Here is a 23,394-nt window from a genome sequence, read left to right as displayed (position 1 = left end):
GGGTTTCTCTCACTCCTTTTTACCATTCACTTTCGTCCCCGTGCTGGCCGCCTCCCTCGCGGGACAACGGAACCGCAGCGTAGGGGACTCCGCTCTCGCTTGGAAGGTCCGGGTGTTACCCCAGCCCGCCTCTCAGACACACACATTCAGCCCCCGTTCCGCGCCAAACGCTGCCACCCCCAATCCCAGCAATTCTGACCACTCCGTTGTCCTTGGGTCTTTATTCTTCGTGTACACTTTGATGTTAGGAGCTGGTTACCGCGGTTTTTAGGGAATTCTTTCCCTTCTCTTTGCCTTATTGCCTCCTTTTGTCCTTGGATCTTACCCCTTTCTAGGTACTCTGCGAGGAACAGAGCCGAGGCCGCCTAATGCAGGCGGGACGCGTCTCCCCGTTCCCAATCCTCTCACAGTACTCACAGTGGGGGTATTTTAACCATCCTCTGCTACCAAATTGTGATAAACGCCAATCACTCGCTTTTTGAAATTTATGAAATGTTAATAAAGAATAAAAATTGGTTACAAAAATTAATACAATAATAAAAGTTTAAAAAAGTTTTCAGAGACAGGACAAATAATGAGACAAATAAGAGCAAAGAAGGTAGCCCGGGTCTACCGTCCCCCCTCCCTCTCAGACAAAGGCTGTGAAGGAGAAGGGCCTCCTTCGGGAGGAATGTCCCCTTTTTGAAGACCAAAATTTCAAAATTATGCAATCTTTATCTTAAGACAGACCCGTTTGCCCAGAGTCCCCCTTCTAATCCTGGGCGTCCAGGAGTTGGGCTTGACCAGGTGGTTCGTGTGGATTCAGTCTGGGTTGACCAGGTGGCTTCTGTGGATGCAGGGAGATATGCATCTTGTCTTCTGGAAGTCCTAAGGGGGGGGTTCTCTTCTTCTTGTTGTAACTGTTATCTCTGTTGAGAAACACCTCTGGGCCTCTCCCTTTTTTTTTTTTTTTTTTTTTTTTTTTTTTTTTTTTTTTTTTCTTCTTGAGCTAAAGAAAATATCTTACACACAATTCTTTTATTACTAAAACTTAATGCTAAAAACTACATTTACTATATTATTCAAATGTCAATACAGCATAACTTTTCTACCTAGCATTATTGTATATAGTAAATATCTGCATAGAGCCACACACACAACAAGCCTTTTTCACAGAGGTAAATAATGGGAGCTGTAGCTGCCTCAGGAGGTTAGCAGCAGGGGCTGGATACACATAAAGTACCTGTGAGCACTGTGTCCCTGTAAAACCAGCAGCTCTGCAGGGTGTATTGAGCTCCCCGTTGCATCTCTAGTCAGCCCTGTACAGCAAAGGATGACCTGGGACTTGGTGCTTATACGTGAAATAAAAGTCAGTCTCTGTACCCAAGTACAGAGTTTTGTTGAGAGGAGGCTGGAGGGGTTGGTGTGTAGCTAAGTACCGTGGCTTCTCCCTACAATCTCTGCTTGCTTGCTTTTAAAGACTGCTCCATAATACTGTTTGGGATCCAGAATGCTATTTACATAAAAATCTCTAACCTCTCTCCTTGTTTTCTTATCACTGCAGATAACATTGTTTTGCTTGAGTAATGCCCCAGGAAATTGTTCTGTGTATATTTTCCATAAGAAATATTAAGTGAACCTCTCCTAAGGGCCTTTGGAATCTGTGCTTGAAGCTCTTTGCAACAGAAGGTGGGGAAAGGAGATTTTGGCTTGATTTTTGAGTGCACTTTTACAAGCGGATCAGACTGATCTAACAGTTTGCTGTCAATGAAAAGGGCAATCTCGCTCACAGCTGTGCAACCTTCCCCATCTTCTCTTGGGTTCTGTGTGGCTTTTCCCTGAGCAGATTAATTTCACAAAGCGAGCGGAAAATGTTTCGATGTATTTGGGGCACTTTTTGAAATGAATCAGCAAGGGGAATCAACTTGCTGAAAGGGCTTTTTGGGTTGGTAGTGAGGACAGCATTAGATGTCTTACCATCACCAAAAGTAGCAGTCACCTTTTGGATATCCTCTGTTTTAATTGATTTGTGGAAAATGAGCTCTTTAATATTTTAGATAAATGGAAAAACAAGCATCTCTCCAGAGTTTTATTTTAAGCGCAGGGATGATACGTTTTATTATTACTGCTTATAAGCAGATAAAATGACCATTGGGTAAATGTTTCTTAAGTAAGGCATTAGCTTAAGATGGAGTCAATAAAGAACTGAAATAAGGTCCAGCAAATCTTTTTAAAAGTAAACCCAAGTGCAAAGAGGGTACGCCTCTGACTTGTTTATTTTACCATTAATATAGAAAATCAATTATATACGTGTTTAATTGTCAGAGACATCTCAAATATAACTTTTACTTTTATTTTTTGAAGATCTGATTTTTTAAAATTGCATACTTGACTATATACCTAATACATTTCTGCAGTAGTTTTTCTTAGGGTTTCATCTGAAGAATATGTATGCAGAAATTTACAATGGATATATTTTAGTCAAGAGGTGAAGTAATTGTAATTAGTGCTTCATACAAGGTGTGTATCAGTACAAATCAAAGGTGGGTCCAGAAGAAGTATTTCTTCATACTTAATAGCTACTCATATTTATATGAGTATATTTATCTAAATGTGTGTATGTATCTAAATGGAGTGTATGTATATAGTAAGAAGGTAATTCACTTGTTTGACACATGGTGAAGAGGGCTTATCGATTTTTTTTATTGCTGTTGGCCACTTAATAGATTATCTTTGTGTCACACTTGCAGGGTCTTTTTCTATGCATCTTCTAGACTTCAAGCACTTAAAAGACTTTCTCAGACATGATGTTAACATGAGCTTTCATGTGACAGCTGAGTCAATGTAATGGCTTAGTGTTGTTAGTGTTAAACAGGAGATTGTACCCCTCCACCTGTGTTGTTGTCTTGCATATTCATTTTTGGTATTCCCATTGCATGTCTATCTTTGGTGAGACTATTCAACTTGCTGAACCAGAGGAAACCCCCTTTCCCTTTCAATACCTGTGGATAGGCAGCAAACTGGAACACTGTGAGAAATAACCAACAGCAAATTTAGGAAGTAAATGTCAGTAAACCAACCTGCTGTTTGGACTTTGTTTTTCTGTTCTTTTGACTTTCTCTCCTGCAGATTGTAAGGTGAAAAGTTAAGAAGTAATAAAATCTCCAGTTTATTAAGGGAAGAAATAAAAGGTGAAATGGGACAATATTTTAGTGGGAGGATTGTAAATTAAGTAAGCATCTCTTGACTTTTCCAATCAGCAATTATTTTTGAGGTAGTTGTGAGAGGGACAAAATAAAGCTTTTAATTTGAAGGAGAGGGGGAGAGACATGAACATGTGGGGGATGTGAGAAAACTTAACAGAAACCCAAGGAAGTTTTCAGAAGATTTTACAAAAGCTGATTGAGGAGAGCTATGATGTACTGAAGTCAACAAGACATGGAGAAACTTGTTGCAAAAATATCTGCTACTGTAAAACTGTTCTATCTATGATACAGTGGTAATAGAAGAACAAACATATTCTTTTAAATTCTTTCTGTCTAAGGTGTCCACAGGCCTTGAAAGTGACACTTGAGAGTGAGAGAAGAGTTTAGCATGTTGTTTCTTTTTTGATTTATACTGTAAATATCTTGGCACGTAGAACAGATTTTAAAACTTAATTTGCTATCAGTAATGTCTTTTAGTGGTCCCAAGGTAGAGTATATAGAAGGCTGGATAGCATGTAAAATAAAACAATCAGCTTATTTTTAAGGAGCTGTTTTCTTTGAAGTAAAAAAACTGTTATGCTTTAAAACATTAAAATTGATCTATGGCCTAAAAAATTCCCAACTAATATCTTCCTAATATTCAAGAATGTATTTGAAAGGTCAATATAGTATTTACTAGCAGGATTAATTCAGCAACTGCATATGAAGGTGCCGTGCTCGTGATACCAGCAATTCAGACTAAAGTTACAGAAAGATTAGAATTGGAACATTGTTAAATGGTTTTTCAATTATCACTTGAAAAAGAAATCTGTGTTTCAAATGGAAAAGTTTTAGTTGGTACGTGATCAAACTAGTCTTAATCTCCTTTAGATATGGTTTTTCTGTTTCTAATGAAAATGTGGATTTTGTGGAAGAGTCAGATATGATATTTTTCAGTAATTGATATTTTTGGTGGCTATTGGTAGTTTCTGTTGGCTGCATTTGTTAACTGTTTTATGTCTTGGTTTGTAAACTTCTGTGTTTCTAGTCGCTTTTGTTCTAAGCTCTTCAGTAACAGATTGATTCTTACCTTGTGAGTTATGACTTTATATGTTTTCCTATATTATGTGGTTCCAAACTGAGGGAAAAAGAATTTCAGCTACTTCCTCCTCATCAAGGGCTACTGTGGAAAGCCACTTTCCAGTTTCAGTAAATGTCATTCTTTGTGCCTCTTAACTTACCACTGAATAGCCTTTAGTTGCATTTCAAGTAGGATTAGGTTCTCTCAGGTAGTAAATGCTGTTGAAGAGTCCCTGTGATTTGGGAAGCAGTGTTAGTGTCGTTGGTTGTTTTACTCAAAACGCATCCTCTTCTCCAGCCAAGTTCTAAAAGGTCCCTTCAAAGACCCATCCTCCCAGACAGGAGTGTTCTTGACTCATGCTTGTAAATTTTTGACGCTTGTATTTATTTATGAAAGAAGGATTTTTTTTAATGAGAAATCCAAAAGCACTACTGTTTTGAAAAGATGGGTACAACTTTCAGAAAGCTGTGTCACTTTACCATTGGAACCTTCTGAAGAGATTATGTTTCTGTCTGCAGCAGTTTTTCATGACATGCTCTGCATGTTCAGGACTTGGTGTATCCTCACTTCATGAGCTGTGCTATATGCCTTAATAGGGAGATACTACATAAATAATAATAGTTCTTTAGCTGATTAGTCCAGTGAAGTCTGTAGTGATAGGCATGTTGTGGACCCTGATTGCCTGGAATACTTTCAATGCTCATTGACAAGACCAGTATGGCAATATAAGCTTCAGATACTCTAACATCAGGATGCTGTTGCACAGTCCTATTAGAGACTGACTCAAAACTGTCTGGTGTCACTTGGCATCTCTGAGATGCACTGGTGTGAGCTTTGTCTCAATTACTTCTTTGAGAGTATGACTTGCTGAAGGAAGGATGTTTTTAATTTCAAAGTATTTTCTAACTTAAAACAGAAAACCAGTAACACATATAAAAGAAACTCAAAACTTGTATATAATTTATTTTTATTTAATTTAGTATGTTGTTTTCAGTTAATTAGACTTAGTTTAAAACATTTTTTTCTTGTTGTTGATTGGGGTTTCCATAAATTCTTGTTTCATGGAAAGAGCCATGCAGAGCAGAAGAGGTTAATTTGCCCAGATATTGAGGAAGTTATACCATAGACATTTATAGGTACGTTGTACGTTTGGATAATTAACATGTTCGTATCAGTTACTGGGAGAAATGTATGCAAATGCTTTATCAATGGTAATATGACTGACAAATAGGGAGAGCCAGTTGAATGAGAAAGCTAAAACACAATGTGAACATGGGTTCACCACCTGATTTCAGTTGTTCATTTTTCAGTAATTAGTAGGGCTTGCAGTAGTGCCCCCACTGCTTTAGTTTGATGCGCTGTGCCGGATGCGGGTGTGCAGATAAGAGCTGCTGCCGTGGCTCAGGTGGAGCACTGGGCTTCGCAGCTGCTGCCCCGTGCGCAGTGCTGGCAGAGGCTGTTTTGTAGTCCACCAGCCCTTTAAAGAACTTTGTGTTATGCACTATTTGCACAACTTCCCAGACAAACACGGCCTTGTAAAAGTTTTAGTGTGTGTTAGGTTTAGTATCTGTCTGTTGCATTTAGCTGCCCTTGGGTTTGTTACTAGTTCTGGTTCTCTCCCTTTCTGATTTTTGTGTTACTTTTCTTGCTTTTCTTTAGTGTAACAGCATGCTTGCTCAAGATAAAGGTTCAGAAATTACACTCATTAATTATTTTATTTCTGAGTTGTAAAACAATGTATATTTTACATTTTAATTATCTTTTTAAATCTTAAAAGCATCTCTGTTTTTTTACTTATGCTTCAGGTTCCTACAAGTATCTGTTGTTTCACAGAGATGGGAAAGCTGCAAAACTCAGCATTAAAAACACTTAATTGTTTAAATCCTGGTAACTAATACACTAAAAAAAGGCTGTAAATACTTGCTTTGGGGAGAAGAAATATGCCAGTTTAGTTCAACTGTGAAGAATGCCATGTTAATGTAATTACTCTATTTATTTCTAATATTGAGTGGTGGAGTTCCATGTTCTCCTGCCCTGTGTAAGTGAAACATCAGGAAAGGCAATTTCGGGAGTTGAAACCTCAAGAGAAAATTTGCTGTCCATGCCTTGCCCCTTCTTGCTTTCCTTTTCCTGACTCTTAAGTACAGCTGTCCAAGTCCTTAAACTGTGTGTGCAGAGCTGCTGCCTACGGAGGGATTTGAGCCATGGTGGAATAAATTCTGATTGTGAGGAGGTTTTACAGACACCCATAGTAGTTCCCTCTTGTCACTGTGCCATCCCTCATCCCTCTGCCTGCTGTTGAGTGTGGCAGAGGTGGCTGAATGAGACCTATGCAGGGCTCTACGGTGCTTTAATGTAGGAACAGGAATGGACTGCGGTGGGGATGGCTCAGGAGCAAACACTCAGCTGTGCTTATGGCAGAGGGAGGAAGGCAGGAATTCACCTCCAGGCACAGAGCGAGCACATACACAGGGATCTTCAACTGCTCTGTGGGTTCAGTGGTAATCTGCATCCGAGAATATGTTCTACCCAAGTGCTATTGCACTCATGAGGCTTAACAGATTGCAGCTTCTGTGCTGAGTTTATCCCTGTAGGTAACTTTTTTTTTTTTTAACTTTTCCTTGTTTTAAGTTTTCCCAGATGAATCATAAACTCTCAGTGGGATTTTTTTCCACTCCAGTGCTCTCTATAGGGATAGAATAACTGATCCTTGCATAATGTAAATACGATGTTTCCTGTAAAAGTGGCACAGACATCCAGCAGCTTGGGAGGAACAACAAAAATAGAAACATAACTGATTTGTAGCAGTTGTCTTGAGGCCTTGTAGGGTAACAGAGTTAAGCCTTTCCTTACTCTATCCATTTAAACACCCAGCAACTAAGCAGGGATTTTCTGTAACTGTGTCCAGGTTCCATTTAAAAGGCTAGTGAAAACAGAGGGCTGGTTCCCCAAACCCAGTGGGATCGGTATGTTTGTGCTGAAGCACAGGAGGAGGCTGACACGATACAGAATTGGATAGGTCAGACCTTAAGGCAGTTATTTCAGGTTGTCTGACATAGAACCATCCTAATTGGGCTTTATACCTTTCAGTTTTATTTGCAGTCATTGAAGATTGAAATTTAGCATCTGAGAAGGGACTAAATCACTGTGTTTTCCAGAATTTTAGTTACAGGGCTGCTTGTGACAATTGAGAAACTTGTATTTGTCAGACGTATAAGATGTGGTAGCAGCTTTAGGCTTGTGTATCACCTGTCTCATTTCGTCTTGGGAGATTGGTTAAATATCATCTCAGAACTGCCTGTTGCAGTTTTTGGAATGTTTCACCTTTTTATTGCTGATTTGTTTCCGTGTAGTCTTACGATGTTTGCTGATCTGGAGAGCTAGATTTTCAAGAAGGGCTGGATGTCTGTTTAGTATAAATTCTTACAAAATTCATGAGGCTGTTGTTAAACTACCTTGAAAATGGTTTGATTTTTCAAGATTTAATTACTCTTGAAGGTTGTGGAGGATTCTTTCCCCCCCTTTTTTTTTTCTGTTTACAGCAGATTTACTGTTCAACCTAGACATTGTTAACTTAATGAAAAGTTAAATATTAACTGTGTCCTCTTTGATCCTACTCAAAGACCGTGTTCTGCAAGAAGGCTGTGCATCTTCAGTGTCCGTCCAGAAGTAGCTGTAAAGTTCATAATTTACTTTAAATGGGAAATATTATTTGTAGTTCTTTGCATGAATGCATTTTCTGTCAGTCTTTATCATCCTGAAGATGAATGTAGTAGGTCTGAAAACTGTGAAGAAACTTCTGGAAGGAAGAGTAGCTGCATGTTTTTTGTAACTGAAAAGAATGCCTTTAGCTGTGGTTTTAAATTGAGAGTTAATGCCAGAATGCCTTGTTCAAAATAATTTAAATTATTTTATAGAGGGATAAATAGAAAAATTATATTTGGTTATCTTGGCCATCCCATTAGGAAAAAGCAAGAGCTGCCTGGGGGTTTGAGGGAGGGAGGTAGTATATTATGAATATGCTCCTAGAGAAATGAAACTATTGTAGAACTGGGGAATAACACTTCAAATGAAGGGGGCAAAAAAAGGAAATGAAGCTAAAAATCTGTAATGCTCCCTGTGAAACACAAATTAATGACCTGTAAAGTGTTATTTGCCATTTAAAAGCAAACTTTTTGAAGTTAAATATTGCTCTTTTAAGATAATAAATACAACAGTGTCTTCAGTCATGAAACCCCTCTTACCTTTCAGTCTGTAGAGGTGAAGCAAAAACAACATTGTGTGAATCATACTAAGTTTTTTTGGTCTTGCATATCAGTGTTTGCCACAGGCCAGATCTCTGGCAGTTACTGCAGCAGCAGTATCATGCATATGGCACTTCATGTACATTGTTCAAAGTGGTTGCCAGCAGTGTCTCTGGGCAACTCCAAGAAAATGGTGTGATGTTACTTGAATTAAAGCAAAGCTGTGTAAATAGCCTTTGCATAAACGTTTCTGGTAAATGTATTGATCCTACTACAGATAATGATCCTTTTAGAAATGTTTTTATTAAATACCCAATTCTACAAATAAAGAAAAGTTCTGTAATCTGTACTATCTACAGTGGAAAAGTTTCTGATCTCTTGCGTTGCTTGGGTTCTCTAGCTATTAAAACACTCAAGGCAAATCTTACCTGTCCTGTGACTGGGCTTACTGTACATGTATTGAAAATTCCATCTGAAGAGTGTGTATGGAAGTGCTGAACAGACTTTGCTTGTACAGGTGAAGAGTGCTATGGATGAATGGTACCACAAATGGACAGTCTAATGCTTCCTAGAGCAGCTGGGCTTACAGTGCGTGAATCTCATAATGTATCGCTCTATTTGCAGCCTGGAGTCTGCTGACTTAGGTCACTGAAGCAACCTGAGCAATTTGCATCTGGCCATCCTCTTTACTGAGAATTTTCCATATCTGAGCAGAAAGCATGGTGTGGACTGGGCACTTGGATTAATCATTTTAGTAGAGGACAAACAGCTTGTGTCTGCAGATAGAGCACTTCTGCTTTACTGCGCCTACAGTCCAGTTCTTGTCGTGCTCTTTTAAGAGCTTACTGATACCAGTGTGCTTATTCATGCATACCTCACCTAGACTCTTGAGAAAGTATCAAAAATAGACTTTATAGTGGTCTGCTTCCTTTCGAAGTGAGACTGATCCAGAATCAAAAGGTATGCAAATACTGGGATCAGTATATAAACTGGGTATTTACTGGAATTGTGTAATGTTCAGCCTATTTAAAAAAGTATGCACAGATCCTCAATTTCATATTTTCTTTTTGGATTATTTTCTTACATGAACCAGCTCCAGATCAAACCAGCTCCAGATCAAAGTTATGTGCTTATATTTAAAATGCAGGTGCTTTATTTTCCATTTTATCTAAAATAGTAAAATATTAATCTTATGGAAGACTTCTCTTAAAAGTACTCAAAGGCATAGGTATTTTTAGTGGTCATACTTGTTGCTCTCTTGTTTTAGACACCGCGTACTTTGCAAAAGAGTCTTTCATTTTCCTCTCTGAGAATGAGGAACTGGAAAAAAAATCCATGTTGTAAACGACACTTTTCTAACACAGTTCTAGAAATACATGATGTTGATATCTTGTAACTCTGCATGATGAGTTTCATTGGGCTCTTCTCAAAGAATTAGCCTTGTCTGTGCTTGTCCAAGATTCAGAGGCTTGTAATCCATAGTTTTTCTTTCCAGATTTTACTATTCTTGTTTTGATTAAAACTAAAAGGTTGCATTTTAAACTTTGTGGTTTATATGGAAATCCTCTGATAATTCTAGTATTTGGTAGGTTGTTTCATTAACTCGTTTCAAAGGAAAACCAAAACTCAAAAAGTCTGATATGGCAGTTATTTACACACCTTTGGTTATAAAACAGTTAAACTGAGTTGTGAGGAAGAACAATTGTTGGAAGGATTGTGCAAAGTTGTACAATAACTCTTCTGGCACTGATGCTTGTATGGTGGGTCTAAGATACTGACAGACCCATTACTCCTCTTGTTAAATGGACTTGTAGTGATAATGTGGTTTTGCCTTTCTTAGGGGAAGAGGAGGACTGTGAAAATACTTGGTGTAAGCCATTTCTAAATCTAATAAACTAGTGGTGTCCATTTAATCAAAGTTGCTATGTCTGTGCGTATATGTATGAGAGCATACATATTCATGTAGTATTAAAAGATCATCTTTCTTCTCAAAATATTTTTGTTCCTAATATTATATATTCCTAGTCTTCAATGCATCTACTGAAATCCTTAGGAGAAGCTTATACTCTTGGTACTTTACAGTTCTCCTTTCTTAGAAATTAATGGGCTAATATTTTTTTTTATTAATCTTTGCAAATTAAAATTGCTAGTATCCTTGAGGAAACCCAATTGATGGTGCTCCTTAGTTGATACTGTGAATAAATAACAGTGCTACAAAATCTCAGATGCTGTGGTGAAAGGCTATGTAACTTGCTTGGCCAAACACCTCAATGTCATAAATCAAATTTTGAAAAAGATTTCCTAATAATCATTTAATTTTGAAATGTTACTTTACAGAAATAGTGACAATTTACCTGATTGTTGAAAGTCTTAACAGACTCCAGAAGGTGGAACATGAAGATTAGTATTTTTGTAGGGTTGTTTTAGTCTGTCTCCTGGAGTTTCTGGGATGATGGTTTTTTAGTAAGTGTTTGGCACTAGTAACTTAAAAAATAAAAGCTGAGGGGGAAAAAGGGCAACTACAAAGAACCCAAAGTGTATTTTAAAAAGTCATTATTTTTGAGGTGCTGAGAGAGTTGGCTCATGATTTTGGAATGCATACTGTTAACAATGATTCCTTTGAAGAAGTCTCTGTAGCCCAGTGTTAAAGGCAGTCAGAGACCAACCATAATTAATACAGGCTTTCAAATTAGTCGTGAAATTTATCATCCAGTTCCAAAACCTGACCTTTATGTCCTACTCATAGCAAAATACAACCTCTGTTATGTCTTACTTAGTAAGAGGAAAAAGGAGTGCTTGAAGTGTAACTTGGAATGTATTCATAAAAGGAGTGATGAAAAGGAGTATGAGGTAATTCTACCTACCACGTAGGCAGTACTACCTGAAACGAGCTTATGAGAGAAAGTTTGATGCAGAGTCCCAAAGAGTTACTCTGTGGATGCATGTTCTGCTGTACCCTGTTTGGGAAGAAAAAAATTATTATTTTGGTATAGGTGGCAATTCAGTATCTTATTAGAGAAAATTATTTTTTGCATGGGGAAGTTTGGATTATTTTTAGTCTATGAAAACTGAACAATATTACTGGTCTCCCTCTTAATAAAACTGTTCATATCCTAAATGACAGCAGCTGTTGTTTGAACCAGCCTCTTTCTCCAGTATCCTTCTGCTGCTGTGTTAGACCTGTCACTTAGAGCCACTTAATACAGGCTTAATACAGTTTTACATCAACTGGTTTATGTTACTTCTCTGTTAGGGATAACTGTTTTGTCTTTTGGGGGTGGGGGATATAGATTAAAACAGCTACAAACAAAACCAAAACCACAAATAAACCCCAACCTGAAAAGTATTTGATGTACACTGTTCACATCTTTCCTACAACTTCAGATAATTCTAATTTGTCCGAGGACACAGGCATTATTTCCTCCTTATGGCGTGTTTACTCCTAATACAGTATGGACAGCAGTTTTGAAATTGGTTTTTAAAAAAATCACCTTAAAACAGATTTAGTTAATCAGTCTTCCTTGGATCCACATGAGTTTTTGGTTCATCTGTATGGTCAAGTTATAATTTAAGTAGACATGCTTAGTAGAAATGCTATTGGCAGCCACTGCTACAATAATCTCAGCATCCAGGTCTCTGAACTTGTTACTTGACCCAGGAGCAGTGTTACACGTGTAATTTAGTGGCAGTCATGGAAACAAACATTACCATGTCATTTCTTCCTGTTGGTTTGTAGAAAACTCTCTGAAATTTTTGAATTGTCCAATAAAATTGTGAGACACTTTCAGGTGTGTTTTTGATCTGTGTAAAGATGACACCTGAAGCTGACAGAGAGCCAACTTTTGGTTGTACCTGGTAGTATGGATAAGGTGAAGGAGGTTTATCTGAAACTGCTTTACCTTGTGTTGAAATGGGCAAAGGCTATTGGTAAAGTATCTCGCTTTATCCCAAAAGAATGGCATTAAAACCTAGTGCTACCTGAGGCAGTGTTCGATTGCATCCCTAGCAACCCAGAACTGTAACTTCTAAGAGACTTTCCCTTGTGGCATTTGAGATGATAATGGACAGAGTAAACGATCAGAAATACCAAAATTGTGTCAAGTCCTTTACAAAACACCAAGAAAAAAAAAAAACAAAACCCAAAGCAAACAAACCCCAGCTCAAGTTCTTTATAACACTTTAAGGAAAAAAACCCCACCACCAACCAAACTCCAGAGAGCTAGTAGAATCAAAAAAGGATTTGGGTTGGAAGGGCCCTTGAAGCTAGTCTAGTTCCAGCCTCCTGCAATAGCAGGGACCCCTTCACTGCGCCAGGTTGCTCAGAGCTTCATCCAGCCTGGCCTTGGTTGCTTCTGGGGGTGGGACATCCAGAACTGCTACTGGCTGTACGTGTCGGACTTAAATTGGCTGTAGTTCTCTTGGAGGCATCCACCATGGGAATACACGGCCTTCGTGCCCTCCACTGTCATTCTGTTTTTCATATTTGTGATTTTCCGTCCTCAGTACTGCCACTCCGCCTTTGATTTTGCTGATCTTTCAGCATAGACGGCTTGAATGGCTTATGGCACTGTGCAGAGCAAGGCTGGGCGGATTATTTTAATTCATCACGATTTTAACAAATCGGTTGGAAGTTGATTTAATTCTCGGGAAAGCACAAACAGCAGCCTTTTCTAGCCTCTTTTGGTTGTAGTTGCAAGGAGTCCCTTCGTGCGGCTGCCAAGGGCTGGGGCGCTCGGTCGCTGTGCCTGTGTCGCTGGGAGCATCCCTCGGGAGGAGAGTGGGTACACCCCCGGGGCGCGGCCCGGCGGGCGAGGAGGGGTCGGTCCCGGCAGGAGCCGCCCCCCGCTCCCGGCCCTGCGTCACGGCGGCCCCGGCTCGGCCCGCCCCGGCTCGGCCCTCCCGCGGGTGCTGGCGGAGGCGGCGGCGCGGCCGGCGCCCCGCTCCGCCCTGCCCGCACCATGCTCAGCCTGCAGGACTCCCTCTTCTTCGAGATCAGCATTAAGTCTCTGCTGAAATCCTGGAGCGGCAGTAGCAGTAAGTATATGCTGCACCGGGAACCACAGCAATGTAGCAGAGTAGCAGATACCTTATCCTTTCCCGCCACCGCCCCCCCCCCCCTTTTTTTTTTTTTTTGCTTGCTCCTGTGTGAAATTGCCCTTTAAAAACAGGGGTTTAGTGGTCCTGTGTGCTGGTGCAACTTGGCATAGCCAGTCTGAGAGCTATCTGCTTCTTATTTCTCATGTAAGATTTTGTATATATATATTTGTTTATTATTTTCTTAGGTTGTGGTTATTTTAGTCTGGTAAAGTTCTTTGCACCCTTTGCTGTCCAGGAGAGATGATGAGTAGATGCTCATCTCTGCGGAGTTACCAGATGCTGATGTCTTCGTTCTGTCAAGCTCCAAATGCTCCTTTGAAGCAAATCAGTCACCCTTGGACAGTGTATTTTACAGGGAGGCATTATTTTTGTGCCTGAAACCTATTATTATGCCTACAAAAACTGCCCACTTTGATCTTGTAAATGGTTTGAAAGGAGAGTTTCTAGGAGGATTCCTTGTCTGAATTGAAGCAACGAAGCAAGGATGCTGCTCTTGGTTCAGACAAGTCGTCTGTCCTCACGTCACCCCTTCACACAAGCTTCAATGCAGGGTCTCGGCCCCGAGCTGCCTCGCGCTGGGCAGAAGGCTTTGCTAACGTAAGCACAGCAACTTCATGACAGGAGAGCAGGAGGTGACAAAGATGATGTAATTGAACGTTAGCCGAGTAGTTCCTATGTCTGAAGTTTCTTGTATATGTAAAACCAGAAAAAGTTAAGATCTGGAGGTAACTGGTATCTCAGCTTTATGTTTCATTAATTGCTGCTTGAGATGGCCTGGGGTGCACTGGTTCTGCTCACCATGCACTTCATCAAAATACCTCCATTAGGATTTTTACCCCAATACAGTAGTATATATTCACCTGTCTTGTTTGAAGGAATTAGTAGCAAGTAATTTATTACACAGTGTATTAATCAGTGCTAGGAGAGTATGCAGATACTTAGTTTGTCCTGATAGCTCATTCAGCTCTGATTTGCCTTTTATATTAACTGCTGTAATTCTATTTTTTTTGGGCTGATAACTTCTAGACTATTGTCTTACAAATTAAAGCAATGCATGTTTCTGAACAGATTTTCCTTATAGGTTTTGCTTTTTAGTTTGTTTAATTTGTGTCTTGCAAATTAACAGTATCTGTTCCAAGTTATACCTTGTAGTTGTACTTGGTAGTTATTAACAAGCTTGCTGCAACAGAGATAACCAGAAGGATTTTTCCAGTATTTTATAGTAGAAGTTGAAGATGCTTTATAAAAATGATTAAACATTCTTAATGTTGATTCATGTATATTGTTTCCAAACTAAATAAATCCTAGGATACAATCAGTTACAACAAATTTAGTCTGCAACTAGATATATAATTGTATAGATAAGGAGATAAATTGCAGCTTCTAGACTAGATAATTGTCAGCTGTGACAAGACAGAGTAATAATAATAACAAGATAGAGAGCAATAATAATAAAAAGGGTGTCTGTGAAGAGGTTATATATGGTGCTATGTTTTCTCCTTTATGCCCTCTGTTATGTAAGCACAACGGAGTAAGATCTTCCTGACTCCTTCAAGTGGCACTTGGGTCATCTAGCACCAAACCAATTTTCTGTGTGCGCTGGTGAGATAGCTGGGTTTATTCCACTTTTCCAGGATTGTCCCTCCGTTTGTGGCAATGGTTGTGATTCCAGCATAGCTGCACGTCTGCTCCGTGAGCAAGCGAGAGTCGCGTTCTGACGGCGCTGTGCAGACCGGCCAGGAGCAGAGCCCTCTGTGCAGCGTGTGCTGCCTCCAAGGACTGTGATTCACATGCGTACCTTAGGGAGTTGGGCTGAAGTGGGCAAGCCATCTTCCTTGCTCCTAAAACGTTTTCTAGTCAAGTGATGCAGTATGTGCAGAGCAAGGCATTACACAATATTTATGTTGAGGATGAGTTTGGAAATTCAGTAAATATCCATATGCTAAGAAATTACCTGAGAAAAATTTTTGTTATGTTTTCATAAAATTTTTAGGTGCAAATGCTACTTTTTATGATTCATATTGTAACTTTTTTAAATTTTTATATGCTGAAGGATGTTAGAAAAGGAGTGGGTGTGCTTGCATGCAATTCCACATACATAAAAATAGGCATCTGCAGTGTTTAAGTGTTGTAACAGAAAGGCAGCAAAGCTCCATGGGTCTGGTTAAGGGCTTGCTTAGCTGGCATAATGTTGCAGTGCTGGCTAAGGTTTTATTGTAGTTGATCTTTTTTTCTTTCAGTAACAACAATGAAGTGACATTCATACGGCCTAGTTTCAGAATGCTGTCTCTGTGCCAACGATTTTAGGCATTACTTCTTTTTAAATGGAGTCAGGAATGTTCTTTTAATCCAGCACTGAAGTGAGGATGTTCCTGCTTAAGAACTGTTTGCTTACTGAAGTGGTGAATGCAATGGGGGCTTTATAGTGGCTTGTCCTCAGGTTACATGGCTCCATAGTATTTTATCTCTTGGATTCTGTTGTTTAGCCTACTGCAGTTTCAATATGTGATCTGTCTAACAGTTCTTCTGAGTTTCTAAATTGTAGAGAAAATGCTGATTTTCATTGTTATTTATGGTACTTGGTGTAAGAAAGCTCTTGTATTTTGTCCACAAAAACCTTCATTTAGGGTTAAGGAGGTCTGGATGCCATGAGAATTGCTTTTAGTGATGCAATATGTGGGTTCAAAAACTAGATGTGGTACTGCTTACAGTGAAAAGCATGAAGTAATAAATACCTTTCTGTAAGATACTACAGAAGTTTTAGTGAAAACTAGGCATGTATTTCTGGGACTTAAAGTCTGCACAGGAGCAATGGCTTTCCAGTAAACACACGTATAATCCATTGCTGCTTTATTAAAAGGTTTTTTGCATTTCCAGTATATACTGTATTAATAGTTGTGTCCTGTTCAGAAATAAAGAATTATTTCTGGGTTTGGTTTTTTTTAAATAGGATGTATTGTCTTTCTAAAACCTACCACACAGCTTTCTGTTGCTGTGCTGCAGTTGTGCTGAAGGGACAGAAGGGACTAAACAGAAGGGTACACCTGTCATGTGGGTGCTTTTCTGTCCTTGAATTTGTCCCTGTCTTCTTCTGGTGAATCACTTTTGGAGGTGCTTCGTGAGGTTTTCCATACCACCCTGCTCAGCTTGAGTTAGAGGTCATTCATGTATCTCAAGAACTTGTGGTGGTTAAGAGAACAGGACTGCTCTTTAACAATGCCCCTGCCAAAGCTACAGTGAGGTCTTTGCCCTTGGCCTCTTTTTGATGAAGGTTTGTGACAGTGATTTTCAAAGTTACTGAGACTTGTGAGCCTGGGAACAAAGTCCTGCTAGGAAAGCAAGCTGTATCTGCCTGTACAGCAGTTGAGTTGGAAACTGCTATAGAATCAGAAAGAAATGGAGCAGCTTTAAAAGCAAGTGCAGTATTGGAGCTATGGCTGCCAGGTGCTGACGAGCACGTGAAAACTGGGGAGCTGCCTGGCAGATACTTGTGAATCATTCTTTCTGTGAATGAAAATCCACTTTTTAAGATTCATTTATCATCCCATAGGATTAGTTTGACTGAAGATTACTTCCTTCTTTACCAACCAAAAATGAGCTCTTGGCTCTCAAGAGAGGTTCTGCTCTGCTCTCAGTACTTAACGAAGTAGATGTAGTGGATTCATTTTTATCTTGTGACTTTTTGTTTGAGGACAGCAGTGAAGCTGTAATTTAAATAAGAAAGGTCATGTTACAGTGCCATGATAGGAATGTATATGAAAAAGGACCATAGGAAGAACTCTGGGAAACCAAATATTTTATTGCCAGTCTTATTCTTTAGGAGAAGATGGGTGAGGGTGGAGGTGTGCTGCTTCTGTGCCAATTTGCTAGTGGATTATACTTTTTAAATGTGATAAAAGCACCAGTTTTTAACATATTAGAAGTCATTATTGTATGATAAATTTCAACTTGTTTTCCTATTAACTGTTAAACAGCAAATAAAAATAAAACCCGAGGAAAAAATTGGTCTGAGACATTACATGATTGCTTCTCCTTCCAGACTGTCCTTTGGGCTAAGAGTTATTAGTGGCACTGCAGTGCTGTAGAGAATTTTCATACAGCTTTTATATTCCAGTGGAAAAATCAGTATTAATTCAGAATGTAGAGAAATCCTATTTTCATGAGATATTATTTTGGTGCCTTTTAAAATAATAATAGTTATTAAATAAATACAATATTAAGTAGGGTGTTAAATTTATTTTTCTAGTGTTAAGCATCCCAAACAATAATATGATCAGTCTTTTTTGTAGGAAATTTCTTCTTTATTGAAACTTTGACTTCAAAGGATCACCTCAGTTAGTAGTGTTGCCTTGTATGCTGAAACATGATAGGCTCTTTCTAGAGAATATAGCAATTTTTCTTTATGATTATATCTTCCAAAATTGTTTTGACATAATGAAAAGTGAATTTTTTAAATGAAAGATGAATCCAAATGTGTTACATTTTGAAAAAACTACTAAATTCTGCATTTTTGAAAAACAAAAACAAAACCAATACATTACAAAACAAAACATTTTAAAAAATTACATCTAAGTGTAATTTGTGCAGCAAGTTTTTTTTTTTCTTGTTAAAGGGACATATGATGACCTTTCACAGACTTTAAGTTGTCACATGAAAAGCAAGTTTCTGTCAGTACATTAATACATTGATATATTCATACTGCCCAACACAGTGTGAATATATCAACGTATTAATGTATTGTGGAGTGTGACCTCCATATTTGGCTCTGTTTATGAACTTCTGTGGCCTTTGATGATGATGTCCTGTGCAGTACATCTTGAGTCACATGAGTCACTGCATTTCCTGATATATGGTGTTGGCATATATTCCATTAAATGAGGTGCTAGTAATGCTGTGTGTAGTAAAATTTGCTATGTAAAGAGAAAATTGGGTAGGGTTTTGCCCCCTTCCTTCCTTCTTTGTTTCTGGGTAAGTTTGGAATAACAAGATCTAGAAGTGGATGTAGGCTGGAAGAAGATAACAAGGCTGTAACTATAACATCCAAACTAGTTGAAGCCATGTACCACCCTGAAGCTGAAGAATACCCAGCATACATGAGTGAAGGGAAAGGAGGGTGGATGCTGAGGATCAGCTTTCTAGCAGTGACAGGCTGCCTGCCTCTCTTGATCAGCATGTATGGACATCTCAGCCCAGCTGGATCCTTGAGTCTTGTTCTTGTGTCTTTTGCATAGCAGCCCTTTTATATTTGCTTGTTTTTCTTCTGTATGTCTGAAGATGTGTGTGGGGTTTATTTGGGTATTTTGAGGTTGGTCTACCTTCCAGTATTGCTAAGCATTCATACCTACATGTATACTTTTTGCCTGCCTTACCTATTTGATGTCAGCAGTCTGTTCTGTAATACCTTCCATGTAAATTGGGCATTAGAGTGTGGATGCTCATTAGGAAAGTGTATGTATCCAGATTTTTACCAAGTTGTAATTAGCTAATGTTATATGATGTTTTGGGCCTTACTTTGGACTTCTCTGCATGTAAAAATGGAATGATTGAATAGTTACTTAAAACAAAAATTTTTTTGAAGATTGTTTTGTGTGAAATTCTTTGCATTAATTTTTTTATATAATGCTTGTGTTATAGGAAGTACATTTTATGTTGGTATATATATTATTTATCTTCATCAGACATAGATATGCTAGAATGAGCTTCCCTTTGGGAAGTTCATTCTATGGAAGTGATAGACTTTCTGCTAAGCCCATAACTTAATCATTGTGTAATGATTCAAATTGCAGAAGAGAATGCTGTTGAAAGGAAAAAGTGCACCAAATGCAAACCACTCTGTCAGCTACTGTTGCTGGAACAAACTGCATGCTCTGCATGGACTTCAGGAAAGCTCCAGATAAACCAATTGCAACAAGCCATATCAAATACCCCATTTCTGCTGACTTTTTTTTTTCTACACTCTAGCTCTGGTGCCTTTGTATTTGAAGGGGAAAGGTTTAGACATGAGGGGTTTTAATAGCATTTAAGAGATAACTAACACAATGACATTTATTTATTTGGAAAGGTGATTGCCAACTTTTGTTTGCCATATTATATCCTGTGTACATGTAGGTAGAAATTTTCCACTCTATAGAAGTAAATGTTCTTCCTCATTCCTATACAAAGAGTCAACGGGAGCTGTTAACTTCTGTTAGGTACAGTGCAAAATAAAGGGTCAATTTAAAGAGGAAAAGGCCATTCTAAATCAGAAAGGACACTTGGAATCTAAAAGAAACTGGGCAATACTACTGTAAATAAGAATTAAGTTTTTAAACTCTTAACGTTCCCAGTTGCCTGTGTGAATGTCACAAGCAAAGATTTATATTAGTAGGTCTGGTGGAAACTACATTTTGTGAGGGATTTCAGGGGAGTTAAATGAAACATGATGTGTGCAACAGACTACTAAGCTGCAATAACAGAAGAAAATAAAATGTTAAGGCATAGAATTGCTTTAACTGCTTTTAATATTAGAATATTAATTATTGGAAAATTAATGTACAGAAAGAAATAAAGTTTTTATCCTTGTGTTTGCATTGATAATTCTCATTACACAAAACTGGGAGTTTCTTATAGACTGATCTAGAAGTACTTAAAATACAGTGATGGTCAAAAACCTAGATATGGAAAATATTTCAATACAGTTACAGAATTATATGGTTTATGATTCTTTAATTAATTTTCATCAGAATTTAAACTTGATGCCCTAAGTACGTATAATTAGAAAAAACAAGAAAAGCATGATGCATAGGACAGATTTACTCAGTTCAGAACAAATGCAACTAATGAATTTATATGTATAAATACTTTGAATGCTTTCAAAGTAGTAGAAGTAGAAAACAGCCGGCATATGAAACATTTTCCTCATTCTTTGCCTTTTCTCATTCTTCTCCTAAGAATCAAGAATTTGCAAATCCAAAGGAAAGAAAGAGTACTTTTTGTCAGATATATGTAGCCTCAGAGACAGACTTCTAAGAGTTTAAAAAACAACCATTTCAATTGTCAAAAATAAAATTTTTAATTTAAAGCATAAATATTTATAGGTTTCTTGCTCAAGAATTCATTTAAGTTCTAGAAGCAATTAATTTTGTAAAGAGATCTTAGGAAAGCACAGCATGAGAGGTATAAATAACTCCTGTGCTTCTGCCCATCAGACACAGCTGGTGTGTGATTTGGGGATATTTTCAGCTTTATTTTTTGAAGTTTTCTCTGCAGACAACTGGTACAGACAAGAATGGTGGTCTAGGAAGATGTTTTAATGCCTTAAGCTCTTGCAAATCAATGCTGCCTAATTCATGGATATTTGAAAGAATTGTTACAGTCACAGTGCTATCAAAGTGGCCTAACTAGCTCTGGGGATTGTTCATTTTCTTCCTTTTGCTTCTTTTATTCGTCGTCCTTGTTAGCTGCCTTTGTTCACACTGCTGAACTAGAGCTGAAGATCTTCAGGTTACAAGCAGTGATGTTTGCAAGGGTGCCAGGGTCAGTGCTCAATAACAACCCAGCAGCTCTTAATGCAGCCCGTGTTGGGCTTAGAAAATCGCGTGTCTGACATCTCAGTGGAAACCTGCCTCCCTTTTCTCTCCAACATCTTGCTTTGTGCTGGCTGTCAGCAGGACATAGCAGCTGGGCCAAATATCACCAGATTTTTGCTGTTCTTTCAGCTACAAATGAGGTCTTCTCCTGAAAAAAAGAGAGGCTGGCAACTGGCACTTTGTTTTTATGACAGCATCGTGAAGAGAGAAGGAAGCTAACCCAGGTGTACTGAGGTTTGGCTGAGAAGTTCAAAGTTTTTTTGGTAGTTGATTGAACTCTGTGTCCAGAAACCCACAACAGACTAAGCTGGGGATATTAAGGTGGAATCATACATTGTTCTGCTTGTAGGGCTATTTTCGTCTTTGAACCTCTCTCTCTTCAGAAAGTAACTGGGTAGGAAAAAAGGAAAGAGGAACCCAAAACCTAGAAGTAACCTAGCAGAAGTGCATGGATGGGAAAGGTTTTGCAGTCTTTTTCTCTTACTTTTTTTTCTTCTTAAATAATGATTTAGAAAACCCTGAAAGACTACTTAAAGTTATAATTTTTCTTCCACTGGAAAAATAAAAAGTATATCACTAATTCTGAAAGAACTACCTTAAGAAAACTATGGGCAAACCCCAAGTTTCACTAATATGGCAAAAGGAAAGTGATTTCTCTTTTAGAAGTTTACCTAGTATCTATCACTGTAGTATTGTTCAAAGGGTTTTTTTAACAATTTTTACTTATGTATTTATTTTTAATTTATAGTTTATACCTATCTTTTATGGCCACATTATCCCTAATGACATTACTGTAACTGGAAAACTGCAGTGCTCATCTTGGAGCAGACAAGGAAAAGAAGAACATAATGTGTTTAATCAAGCAGGGGGGAGGATGGCAGGCCAGAGCCTGGGTGGAAGGTCCTTGGCATTGGTTCTATATTATTTGAAGCAAACTTGTAGGCTTTCACTATCTAAAATGTGGTAAAGGATGTGAATTATGCCACCACTGAGCACAAAAACTTTTTGAAGCGTATTGAAGCTGAAGTTCAGCATCACTAAAAGTCAATCTTGCTGTGCCAAACTGGTGCCTTGCTGTAGATGTAAGTTTTTAAAATAAAAAAACAACAGTATGCACTGCACTCCTTATTCTGAAAACCTGAAGTGAGGAAGTACTGTGTTCTTGGTTAACTTTAATTTAGATACTGGGTTTTTTAAAACATATATTCTTGCACGTTTGTATTTTTTTCTCAAGCTTTTGTATCTCTTTTCTGCTTGCTTACTTCTGCTGACACCATAAGTCCTTGGGAATTGTTTGCGGTTTTAAGACTGAGGTTACTAAGACTGACTTCCAGAAAGCAATAGTGAGTGTTGGATAGTTTTAGCTGTTTGGGGACTGAGAGAGGTGACAGAGACCTGTGAGGTGCAGCTGTGCCATCCTGGGATGAATAACACATCTCGGTGTTTTGTGGTGGTGTTAATATGTGACCACACAAACTTAAATACCACATCCTGAGGGAAAAGGATGAGCAATGAGCTCTGGATGTGAAACTCACATTTCCAGGTCACTGGCCAAGAGTGTAGCTTGGCAGAGGCCAGAGCTTGTTATCGTTTCGTGGTTTGCATTTGGTCTCCTTCCAGGTGTCAGGACTGGAGTGCTCCCTGCTTTGAGGCCCTAACCCCCGGCTGAGCTGTGCAGTCCCGCCGTGGCCAGACTGCATCTCTGCTTCTGTTCCCCCACAAGCTGGTCAGTGTTCATCTCATCTGTGTTTTATTACCAGAGAGTGATTAATGAGGTAGTGTTTTATTAGAACAGATCAGAATTTGCCTGTGTGACCTCAATATACTGAGGAAGCTTGAGCTCCAAAGCCTTGATCAGAGAGTGTGAGATTCCCAGGGTTAAGTGGGAGTAACTGGGCAATGCATAATATCATTTCTGTTAATAGTATACCTGAGCAAGAATGAAGGAAGTATTGCTCCATTTTAAAAATAATGCTGCCAATATATTTATATATTGAGCTTGGGAGATGGCAGCGTTGGCTACCTGTCTGTACTAATTCCGATCAGAAACTTAAGTGACCTATTTTTTTTATCATGTAGCAGTAGTAAGGAGCCCTACAGATTATCAGACCATTATTTATTTTGTGATATCCTCTACTAGGAAATTTCACCCTCTCTTCCTAAAGAGGGATGAACTCTGGAGAATTTTTAAAGCAGACACTTAAAAGTTTCTTTTATTATTTCCTGTAAATTCCTCATTC

The 23,394-nt window shown here is 38.5% G+C and overlaps 1 protein-coding gene across 15 annotated transcripts in view; it reads left to right on the top strand.

The window, feature by feature from the left end:
* Nucleotides 1–23,394, top strand: part of FRYL (FRY like transcription coactivator) — a 186,651-nt gene that overhangs the window by 49,908 nt on the left and 113,349 nt on the right. Inside the window, exon 1 of one of the 15 annotated variants that reach the window (XM_063401904.1) lies at nucleotides 12,132–13,523. The exons of the other annotated variants lie outside the window; for them this stretch is intronic. Coding sequence (XP_063257974.1) covers nucleotides 13,448–13,523 — 76 coding nt within the window. The 5' untranslated portion in view covers nucleotides 12,132–13,447. Of the gene's footprint in view, nucleotides 1–12,131; nucleotides 13,524–23,394 lie in introns of those variants that run through there. 15 annotated transcript variants of the gene reach the window in all.

This window comes from Prinia subflava, chromosome 7 (genome assembly GCF_021018805.1).
Source record: "Prinia subflava isolate CZ2003 ecotype Zambia chromosome 7, Cam_Psub_1.2, whole genome shotgun sequence".
Lineage (NCBI taxonomy): Eukaryota > Metazoa > Chordata > Aves > Passeriformes > Cisticolidae > Prinia > Prinia subflava.
Note: the sequence above shows the minus strand (reverse complement) of the source record. Positions and strands in the feature narration are given on the sequence as shown.